This window comes from Anopheles gambiae, chromosome X, assembly GCF_943734735.2.
Source record: "Anopheles gambiae chromosome X, idAnoGambNW_F1_1, whole genome shotgun sequence".
Taxonomy (NCBI): domain Eukaryota; kingdom Metazoa; phylum Arthropoda; class Insecta; order Diptera; family Culicidae; genus Anopheles; species Anopheles gambiae.
The window spans coordinates 8852998-8863826 of NC_064600.1; the positions used below are offsets into that span (position 1 = coordinate 8852998).

General features: G+C 53.0%; 3 protein-coding genes across 3 annotated transcripts; all 3 read left to right on the forward strand.

The window, feature by feature from the left end:
- The first annotated feature begins 393 nt into the window (after positions 1 to 393).
- LOC11176107 (uncharacterized) lies at positions 394 to 1701 on the forward strand. Its single transcript, XM_003436966.2, has 2 exons — positions 394 to 530; positions 1075 to 1701. The coding sequence occupies exon 2, from the start codon at positions 1082 to 1084 to the stop codon at positions 1484 to 1486; it is 405 nt and encodes a 134-aa protein (XP_003437014.2). The 5' UTR covers positions 394 to 530; positions 1075 to 1081; the 3' UTR covers positions 1487 to 1701.
- LOC1271740 (28S rRNA (cytosine-C(5))-methyltransferase) lies at positions 529 to 3856 on the forward strand. The gene is made up of 3 exons (XM_061648436.1): positions 529 to 985; positions 1799 to 2055; positions 2126 to 3856. The coding sequence occupies exons 1-3, from the start codon at positions 565 to 567 to the stop codon at positions 3698 to 3700; spliced, it is 2253 nt and encodes a 750-aa protein (XP_061504420.1). The 5' UTR covers positions 529 to 564; the 3' UTR covers positions 3701 to 3856.
- Positions 3857 to 5204: 1348 nt separating this feature from the next.
- LOC11175622 (uncharacterized) lies at positions 5205 to 6178 on the forward strand. The gene is made up of 2 exons (XM_003436967.2): positions 5205 to 5473; positions 5553 to 6178. Exons 1-2 carry the CDS (start codon positions 5336 to 5338, stop codon positions 6012 to 6014), a joined length of 600 nt encoding a protein of 199 aa, XP_003437015.2. The 5' UTR covers positions 5205 to 5335; the 3' UTR covers positions 6015 to 6178.
- Positions 6179 to 10829: the final 4651 nt, after the last annotated feature.

Here is a 10829-nt window from a genome sequence, read left to right on the forward strand (position 1 = left end):
ATCCCCAGATCGATTCCGCAGCCGATTCCGGAGTCAACTCCGGACTTTGAAATCGGATACAGAATCGCAATCGATTTCAGCATCAGAATTGGTTCCAGAATTGATTCCGAACACAGAATCGGAATCGGGTAGGTCTAATTCCATGCTCCCACCACTACTACCAACTGCCAGCCATGTGTTTTGATCGTGTGCTAATGCGTTCGAGCCGTTTGCAAACAACGTAGAAACGGTAAAAACGACATTTTCAAATTTGTATACCAGTCCTATACCAGAATGGGTACAAAACGTCAAAACAAATGTGTGCGCCCGCTGCAATGTGAACACTCGCATGTCAAGCGAGCCCGCTGACAGCTCACGTGTTGTTGTTGAACCAGCACAGAAGAAGAGAAAAAGAGCAAAATAAACTCAAAAGCAAACCCGCGTGGTACGAAACGCCCGTCGAATGCTTCGTGCCGTCCGCCCCCTGGCCGCAATTGTCTAAGCAAGTCAAACAAGCTCGCTGCTCACCACACCGGCCCGATCGGACATAGGTTAGTAGCTCCATCCCCCCAAAACAGCCAGACGATGGCAGCGGTGGAGCAGCAGGACGCGAGCGCGCGGTACTTTGCCCGGCCGAAAAAGATACCGCTCCCGACCAACTACCGGAACGCGATCAAGTACGTCCGGCTGGCGATCGAGGAGCAGCGTAACGTGCAGGAGCTGCTCGACCAGGACCGGCACTTCCGGGTGGGTCGCACAATCGTGGGCCGGGTGTTGAGCAACTGGCCCAAAATCGAGGCCGTCTATGCGAGCCTCGACCTGGCGGCGAAGGAGCCGCGCCTGAACCCGTGGCTGGCGAAGGTGCTGATCAGCGAGCTGCTGTTCGGGAGCGGCCGGCTGGTCGGCAACTCGCTGCCGGTCGAGTGCGTGCTGCAGTACGAGCAGCAGGTGCACGGCGCCCACAAGGAGCTGCTGGAGAAGATGCCGGCCGCGGGCCACGTCAAAGGTACGCACCTGTTTGCCAGCTTCCCCCGTGGGTTAAGGTTTTCGTTTCGCTTTTCTCTCTCTTTCTCTTTCTTCCCGTCTCTCGCACAGCTTTAGGATGGGCCGGCGAAAGAAAAACGCCAATGCGTCCGACGGTGGTAATGGTCGCGCGGCGACGGAGACGGCTAACACGGTAGCGAAGGCGGCGGCGACGACCGCCACCAGCGAGCGGGAGGAGGAGGTGGACCCGTACACGATACCGCTGCATTCGCGCCAGGCCGCGTTCGCCATCCTGTGGCTGCTCGTCTACAGCTTCGCCATGTTCACGCTGCCGTTCGGTGCGTTCTACGGCACCCGGCACGTGCTGGCGGACCGGTTTCAGATCGAGGGCTTCCCGAACACGTGCGGCTCGGTGCTGGCCGCGGTCGTGACGGTCAACGTCATCATCATGCTGTACGCGTTCCGCGGCTTCCGCGAGGTGGAGGAGGAGGACCGGGAGCGGTCGAAGCAGAAGGCGAAATAAGCTCACCCATTCCAGCCGTCCGTCCGTCCGCTTTTACCACGTGCCCCGACGACCAGTATTATAGGGGGTAAAATAAACAACTGCTTCCTGCCGTCGCCGCCGCCGTCGCCTACCCACCCCCCCGTAAATGGCGCTTTGCGACCGCTCTTGCCGGTTTCACATTCCTGTCCCACACACAAACACCAACAATGTACGGGAAATTTGTTGCAACAAATGTTGTGTTGGTTTTTTTTTTCGTTTGCTCCTCCGGACCGCCAATAATGAGAATGTGTTTTCCGTCTTTTCTATTTCTTCTCCCCCGCTGCAACACAGAGCCACGGTTCGTGCGCATCAACACGAACGTGCTGGACCTGGAGGGCGCGAAGCGCCTGCTGGCTGAGGAGCAGTGGATGCTGGTGGAGGAGCGCTTCGCCGACTACGGTGCGTTTATCGAGCGCGTCAAAACGCTCGCCGACGCGGAGTACATGGAGGACTTTCACTTTCCCGATCTGCTGGTGTTCCCGAACAGTGCCAAATCGTTCTGGTCGCGGGCCACGCACCTGCACGACCAGTTCCTGCTGCAGAACAAGGTACGTACGGAGAGTGAGAGAGAGAGAGAGTAACCGGTCCTCATTCCCACGCTTCCTGCACACCCAACAGGCCTGTCTGCTGCCGACCTATCTGCTGAAGCCGAGCAAAAAGTCCGTCGTGCTGGACATGTGCGCGGCGCCCGGCCTGAAGACGACGCATCTCGCCTGCCTGATGAAGAACCGGGGCCGCGTCTACGCGGTGGAGCGCCACGAGAAGCGATACCAGACGCTGTGCCAGTACGCCAGTGCGTTCGGCGTGATCAAGACGATCCACAGCGACTGTCTCGACCTGACCGACGAGCAGCTGCCGGGCGTCGAGTTCGTTCTGGTCGATCCGAGCTGCTCCGGGTCGGGCATGCTGCAGCGCCAGATCGTGCCGGAACCGGTCGACCAGGAGCGGCTGTTCAAGCTCGCCGGCCTGCAGTACAAGCTGGTGTCGCACGCGATGAACGCGTTCCCGGGCGTGCGCCGCATCGTCTACTCGACCTGCTCGCTGCACGAGGAGGAGAACGAGCAGGTGGTGCAGGGCGTGCTGCGGCACAACGGCCACTTCCGGCTGCTGGACGCGCGCAAGGAGCTCGGCAAGGAGTGGCCGAACGTCGGCTCCCCCGACTACCCGGACATCGGCGAGCGCTGCCTGTACGCGAAGACGGTCGACGATCTGACGATCGGCATGTTCGTCGCCGTGTTCGAACGGTGCCCGGAGGGGGTGCAGAACGAGGTGTATCTGGCGCACGAGAAGCAGAAGGAAAGCTACGAGCGGATGCACTGGTACAGCGACAAGGCGGAAAGGGCGCTGGCCGAGGCAAGGGGCAAACACCAGCGCACGTATCGGACAAGTGAGCGGGGGGAGGGAGAACTGAACGGGCAGGCAGAGGCGGATACAGGGGTGGTGGCGGTGCAGCATAACGCTGCCAAAACATCCACAACGGAACTGAAGGTTCCAGAGCGGAGCGTACAGGAGGAAGGGGTACAGGAGGCGAATGGGCTGGAAAATGTAGAAGTAGAGGTAAATGGTGAAACCAAGACGAAGAAAAAACGGCCAAAAAAAGATAAGGAAGAAGAGGAAAATGTGCTGGAAAATGTAGAAGCGGAAGTGAATGGTGAAACCAAGACGAAGAAAAAACGGTCAAAGAAAGAGAAGGAAAAGGAGGAAGATGGATTGGAAAATGTAGAAGTAGAGGGGAATGGTGAATCCAAAACGAAGAAAAAACGGATAAAGAAAGAGAAGGAAGAGGTGGAAAATGGGCTGGAAAATGTAGAAGTAAAGGTGGAAGTTGAAGGCAAAGTGGAGAAAAAACGGATAAAGAAAGAGAAGGTAAAGGAGGAGAATGGCCAGCCTGACGGGGAGACAGCAGAATACCATATGCAGCGAAATGTTGAGTTGGACGTTGAAATTAAATCAGAGAAAAAGCGAAAGAAGAAAGAGAAGCTTCAGGAACAGAATGGGCACCATGAGGTACAGGAACAACCAGTAGGAGAGCAGGAGGTGAAAGAAGAACTCACAGAAGCAGCAACAGCAAAAAAGCACAAAAAGAGCAAGAAAAGGAAGACTACCGAAGGAGAGGAGCCAACGGTGCAGCAGGAAGGTACGGAGACGACGGAAAAGGTTAAATCCAAAAAGCGGAAGAAGGTGGAGCAGTGAGTGAAGTCAATTCATCCAATGAGTTGACACTTGTTTTGTACAGGATTCTCTCACTCTCTCTCTCAAAGGTACTATAAGAGTAAGCTGTTAACAGTGAACTTTTGCGAAACCAACCGGATTTTGGTTTTCTATACAAATAAAACACGTTTGCCAGCACGTTTCGACTCTTCTAAGTCTGCTAAGGACTTTCTTGCGGTACAAGAAGGTTAAACTTTTCGGTTTTTTTTAGCCGAAAGACTCCAAGGTAAACTAGAGTATCGAGAACGGATCAGGTAGAATATATGACTCTCGTTCTCTCATAGGGCATCACACTAACAGCGACTTCTAGCAACCGCGGATTGCAACAAATTTAGGGATACTACGATGTTGTGTTATCGTGGCCAATGTTGATAAAGATTGAACACTAGTATTACATGTACATATATTTCTGAATCCAACAGGCTTGCGATTCGACAGGCTAGCGAAAGGGGGTGGTTGATAAAACTCTGGAGTGCCTACTGATCCGTATCCGAAAATTTTGGAATCGCCAACGGAAGGTTGGTACGATCAGCATTATTTGGAGCCGTCCGGAATCGTCCGGAGTCGTCCGTAGTCATCCGAAATTGGAGTTGCCCGGAGTCGGCGGGAGTCGGAGTCGTCCAGAGTTGGGATCATCAGGAGTCGGAGTCATTCGGAGATATCCGGAGTAGGAGTCGTCCAGAGTCGGAGTCATCATGAGTCATTCGGAGATTCGGAGTCTACCGCTGGAGTCCAGAATCGGAGTCATCATGGGGTCATCTGGAATCGGAGTCATCTAGAGTTGGGGTCGTCTGGAGACGGAATCGGCTTTAGTCGTCCGGAGTCTTCCAGAGTCGGAGCCATTCAGAGTCGGAGTCTGCTGGAGTCGTAGATGTCTGGAATTGGAGTCGAGTGGAGTAGGCCGGAGTCGTCGGTAAGAAAGTCGCCGGCATACCCATAAGTATTAAATCATTGGTAGGATTTTGTAGAATTTCTACCAAGCTGCGGAGGAATTTGGAATATCCTGATACGATGCTTGTTGCTACCACCAAAGGTCTGTCTATCTGTTGCAACACTACCGATGGGCATCCCTTGGAAGATGTTGCCAGGAACCATATAGGATGTAGTCTACGATATCTTGTAAGCGTACTAAACCGGCACTTAGCCTTCAAATTAATTTCGAGTCCTCCTTTGAGATATTATCCAGATTAGACAGTATACTCTGTTGACCGTGTTCTAGTGCGGGTGCCTTTTGAGACTTGTATATTTGTATATTTGTATATATGTATTTGAGCAAAGCAAGTGCTCATGCTTCCATTTGATAGGCCGAGTTGAGTGGAAATCCATGTGACTGCAAATTGCTAAACTTCCAGACTCATGACGTAACCCAGCCGAGCTGTAACGGCAGATGATCAAACAAGTCTAGACCATTCCACCTGGAAGTAGAGGTGTGTGTGTGTGTGTTTGTAATTCTACCGCCCTGTCAATCAGCACCATGTCGGATGGTCGATACAATCTAGCCACCGGACCGTGGCCCGGGGCTGATGCTATCCGCGGAACTTCCGGCAACTCACGGCGCTCACCCACCATCATGCGAGTACCCGCAAACACGGGCAGTCACATTCGACACGTTGGCCAATGGAGTCCCCATCGGTCGGTTTGCTGTCAGCGCTGCTGCTGCTGACGACACCGCACCCCGGCGCCAGCATCGTCACCCCGTACCATCCCGTGCCGGAATGTGCCGCCGATGCACCGTTTATTGTGCCCAACTTCAAGGTACCTTCCGTTCGGTTTTAGTGCATTACGCACCCTTCTTATGCCTCTCTCTCTCTCTCTCTCTCTCTCTCTTCGCCAGGCAAACTGGTTCAAGGCGGTCGAGTACTGCCACTATCTCGGCCGGTCGCTGGTAACGGTCGCGACGGAGCAACGCCAGCAGACCCTCGACCAGCTGCTGGACGATGGGGCGCACCAGCCGCGCGATCAGTCCTTCTGGTGCGGGGCGAACGATCTGGCCGACGCCGGCAGCTTCCACTGGCATCTGACCGGCCGCCCGGTCGCCCTCGGCTGGAGCAACTGGGCGGACGAGCGGCACCGGCGCGAACCCGCCGACGCGGACGACGCGTACAAGGTGCGGTGCGTGTCGCTGTCCCGCACGGCCGACGTCGTCGAGGAGCTGCAGCAGCAGCAGCAGGAGGGGGAGGGAGAGGGTGGAGCAGCAGCACCACCGGCACCCTTCTCGTGGATCTGGACGGTGGCCAACTGCTGGCGGGAGCTGTACTTCATCTGCGAGCGTACCGGTGTGTCGAGCTGCCGGTAGTCTGCCCCCCCCCCCGTCTCAGATTCTCTTATTCTTCCCCCCACCGAACAGATTGGCCCACTTCTGGATTATTGCCCACTACAGTCCCTCCCACTCGCCCGCTTGCAGTGCTAATAATCTTAATGAATTCATCTAATTAATATACGAACGGCGAGGCGAGGAGGGTTTATTTGTGTGTTTTCCACTGTGCGAGTGGTCGGGGGGTGGGGGGGGGGGGGGTTGGAGAGAGAGAAAAAGAGAAATTGTCGCTGATTGCCGCATCGCACGCAATCGACTAGTTTGCCATTTCTGCCAAACACCCCCCCCCCCCTTCCCCCTCTCCACTCCTCCTATTGCTCTATACTGCGGGACAACATACCTTTTGCAGGCACACACACACGCACAGCAGCACCCCAAAAAAGCCAAAAATGTAAGGAGCAGCGCGTGCGTTCCCTTCCTTGCGGGCCCCACACTCCATCCAAGCATGACCGCATCTAGGTCAAACACCCACTGATGAGGGGAGGGGTAGATGGGATGAGGGTGGGGGGGGGGTGGTAGGTGGTACGTGGTCATCCCAAAATGGTGCGACCTGCTTAAGCATTCGAGGTCTCGCACTCACCCGGGGCTGACCTCGGGCGCGTATCGCACCAAACACCTTCCTTAAACCCCCTTCTCTCCCCTCCCGCCGTAAGATAGTCGCGCAGCGCATTGCGTCCTGTCTCTGTGTGTTTGTGTGTGTGTGTGTGTTCGTTCTTGACCTCCACCGCCAAAAAAAGCCGCGCACAAACCTTAATGGGCCGCGGGCCGAGCCGGCGGACGGTTGTGTTCTTTCCTCCGAACTGTTGCGCCTGTGTTTCTGCTGTTTGCCAGTGTGTCTGTCTGTGTGTGTGTGTGTGTGTGCGTTGTGCCCACAGTGTGGCGTAAGTGGGTGGTGGTGGGGGAGGCGAAGCGACGGATGAGCCCGCTATGATCTACTACCACGACAGCAGCTCCTCGAGCGGGGACGAGGCGCGGGTGGCGCGGCGCCAGGTGGTGCGGTCCCGCCACCGCACACCGGACGCTGGCGTGCGGGTGCGGGAGCAGAGCGGCGGCCGGTCCGTGATCGAGATGCGGAAGCCGCCGGGCGATCCGGTCCATCTGAAAGTGCAGCTGCTGACGGCCGCCGATCGCCAGGTGGAGGTAGCGGTAAGTAAACGAAACTGAAGTAGGGAGGGGGGGGGGAATAGTTGGGAACAGGCGGCACCCGATTGGGTGCCAAAACGGCCTGCGCGGGAGCGAGATAGCGAAAGGCACGACGACGGACAGGCGCACGGATGCGCGCACTTCCTGTTGGTTCGTCTTCCGGTTCGGTTCCGGGGGGGTTTTCCCTAATTTCCGAACAAACAAACAAACAAAAAAAAAGCGCAAGGGGAAGAACCGAACTATCTGTCTGTTTTGATCCGCCCACTTTTTTTTGAGGTCGCTCGTTATAATGCATAGGTCGCTTAACGCTCCATTGGGAAGGGGAGCCGATCGGTCTAATGGGAAGCGCGCGGTCGCATTTGCGAATCAAGCGGGGGGAGGCCAGGACGTAGTTCGATTCTGCTTCTGGCGGAGAGAGTGGTAGTAGTAGGTGGGACATTGAGAATAATTCGACGAAAAAGAGAAGTGTTGAGGTCGATGAAAAGTAAAGTGGATGACACAAGATTAAATACCGAAAATATATGTCACTAAGAGCCAATTCGAAATACTGATACCACACACCTATCTGAACTTTTTTCAACCGTAACTAAACCATTGAAGTCCCGAAGTGGATCCGTTTGCTTCGTGGAGTTTATAGCCTTTCGTGTTTGCCTTCACTTATTTAATAATTGGAATTGATTTGTCAACAATTTATCTTGAAAACTTCAATAATTACTCTTTGAGTATTAAATGAGTAAACCATCAATTACAATCAACGGTCACAACCATTCACAAATGCAGCAAAATGAGTGTCCAAGAAATTAACTCGGGTTATGAAGACGACGTCGACGATTGATATTGGAGATTAATGGTGTGCTCTCTGGAGCGCATCCACGACTCCAATGCGACTGCGCCTATTGTTAGTCCAATTCCGACACCGGGAAAATCGGAACCACTATTTCCGGAGTTATCCGGTGTCATCCTGAATCCACCGGAGTTGCAGTCGTCCGGTGTCAGACGGCAACGGCCAGCGCAACGTGTTCGTGGTCAGGTATTTCAATATCCTGATGACTCCGACTTCGGAAGTGTCCGGATGACTCCAGTCGACTTCGGACAACTCAGAATCACTCCGGACGACTCCGTACGACTTCGAATGACTCCGGACGACTTTGGATGACTCCAGACGACTCTTGACAAACCCTGATTTCGAATTCGGATGACTCCAAACTACTCCGAATATCTTCAAAGATCGCTCCGAAATGCTCAAAATACATCCAGCAGCTACAGCTGCAAGCATTAAGGAATTGCAAACACACCTTCCTCATTCGCTGTGAGTGTCACCAACTGTGGGTTTTAGCGAATCATTACTAGTAGTTACTGCTAAATGCTCTAAGTAGGCTCTATAGGCATCCATTTTTGACTGTAGCGGCATTTTTGTCCGTAAGATAACAATTTTTGACTCCTGGACTCGGTAAGTGGACAAAATTGGCGCAAAAGAGACTTAAAACAGGTGCATTAGGTGCCAACATTTAGCGGCAAGAGTAAACCAAACAGAAAGTAAAGCTTATCAAGCAGTTTTTAATATTGCTGCAACATGCAACGACAACACGCGTTCAATTTTGCGAATATTTTGAGTTTTGATACAGTTCGAAATCCATTGGCTACTTAGTGAAAAACTGTCTAAATCATGGTGGATCTGGACATCTTGAAGGCTTCAAAAGAGTCACAATACTTTTGTTGCATGTTGTAAATACGCTCTATTAGTTTTTTTTGTATCATTACTTGGGAAAACCATTTGGAAGAACAAATTGAAACACACAAGTGCAAGCCGTCTCGCTGCAGCGCCACCGAACGTGCAGTTTTGCTGCCACTATTTTCGCTTTGATAATGTCAACCGAAAAAAAATCCAAATTGAAATCGTAAATCCTGCCTCACCCAATTACGGTTGACTGCTTGTCATAATTAGTAGCAAAATGGAGGTACAAACACACTTCCCCAGCACCCGACCGCACTAATGCAACCCAATAATGGATGGCAATTGCACACGTTCGTTCGCCCGTATCGGGTAAATTCCATCTCTCTCGAATGAAAAAAAAAAACCCATTAAAACCAATTAACAAACTGAACGATGGAGATCGGAGGGGGGAGCAGGTAGCACGAGGAAATGGTTGCCATTTTTCCACGTGATTATTATGGTTGGGCGGGGGCCCTGGCAAGCCTTTTTCCCGAAACGGTACAGCCGCGGGTTGCATTCAGGTGCATGCGGTGCTGCTGTGACATGCAAACCGCGTTCTGGACCTTCGTCAACAGTGGAAAACGGGGGAAATAGGTTTTTATGTATGTTAACCTTGTCATTCGCTGGATGTTCTGAGCTGGTTTGGTGGAGACGCAAAAGGATCGCGAGCAATCGAAGAAGGAGATGCTCCGTGTACGGCTTTTTAGCGAAACGATGGCAGCCATTATGAACGATTTGTTTGCAAGTTGTAGCATTTGCAGCAAAATTCCACCAAAGCAAACGGCAGCCCGCCTGCCAGCTAATGAATGGTTTAACAGTGCCTTACGTAAATATATCGCCCTGTTCCAAAATAGAGTGTTTGCCACAAATAGAGTGCGCCCACCCAACCCGGACCGTCCCAAAACACGGTGCCCTGGGCCAAGGTGGTAAATCCCTGCAAGCGGCAAAAGCTACCCTTGGGCTCGTTTGTCAATTTTCGATTATTTATATTCATCAATCACACGACCGCGCGAGGTCGTCGTCGTCCTCGCTCTCTCTCTCTCTCTCCCTCTCTCTCTGTCTCTCTTCCTTATAGTTACACTCACGCACTCACCCACTCAGGCCGTACGTGTAAATGTCACCGTATAATATTCTACGACCCATAATTAACCTTCCCTTAGCAACGAGCTTTTTCGGAAGGCCGCACGCACCTCCTTAAAGAAAGCAGCAAAAAAAGGGAGGGGGGGGGGGAAAGAGACGCCCTGAAACGACGACAAAAATGGCACCCGAACCTGTGAACTATCCTTACCAGCAGCCCTGGGCCAGCAACCGAGGGAGTAGGAGGGCTGGGAGGGAACTGTTTTGCACAGCCCAGCACAGCGCTCCAAACGCTCGGGAACAAAATTGCAAGATGTTGCCCAATCTGTGGCGTCCCCCTTAAATACTAATATTTGCCCGCACATGGCTGCTAAGGGCCGGGCAGTGCTGTCCTCGATTCTTTTGCCCTGGGCCCGCGTTTGCTGATTGCTAAATAATAGACCAGCCGTTGTGTGCTTGGGTGTGTCTGTGTTTGTGGTTTTGGCAGCAAAGTTAATTGCAAAAGCAAATTGTTTCGCCATGAATATTCGGCGAAACTGTCGCCCACAGCTCATTAGCAACGCGGGCACAGCCGGCAGCAAAAAGGACGTGACTTATCGCAGGCCTCGAGCAACAACAACAAAAAAGGAGGAGGCGAGGACAACATCTAGGGTAATTGGGGGGGTGCAAAAAAGGAACGAGGAGAGCAAACGCGTCCTTAAAAGCTGTCACCCAATTAACCACAGAAAAAAAAGAAAGAAACATGAAACACAAATCGTGCCTCACGGTCAGCTGGCAGGGCTTTGTGGCTCATGATATCTTATCACCCCCAGAGCACCGGGGTGCCGGTTGGCGGTCACATTCCTCGTCCTCGATTAAAGCGA

Coding starts and splice junctions, on each gene's coding strand:
- LOC1271740 (XM_061648436.1), top strand. CDS start 565: ATGGCAGCGGTGGAGCAGCAGGACGCGAGCGCGCGGTACTTTGCCCGG. Junction 986..1,798: donor GGCCGCGGGCCACGTCAAAG/GTACGCACCTGT, acceptor GCTGCAACACAG/AGCCACGGTTCGTGCGCATC. Junction 2,056..2,125: donor AGTTCCTGCTGCAGAACAAG/GTACGTACGGAG, acceptor CACACCCAACAG/GCCTGTCTGCTGCCGACCTA.
- LOC11176107 (XM_003436966.2), top strand. CDS start 1,082: ATGGGCCGGCGAAAGAAAAACGCCAATGCGTCCGACGGTGGTAATGGT.
- LOC11175622 (XM_003436967.2), top strand. CDS start 5,336: ATGGAGTCCCCATCGGTCGGTTTGCTGTCAGCGCTGCTGCTGCTGACG. Junction 5,474..5,552: donor TTATTGTGCCCAACTTCAAG/GTACCTTCCGTT, acceptor TCTCTTCGCCAG/GCAAACTGGTTCAAGGCGGT.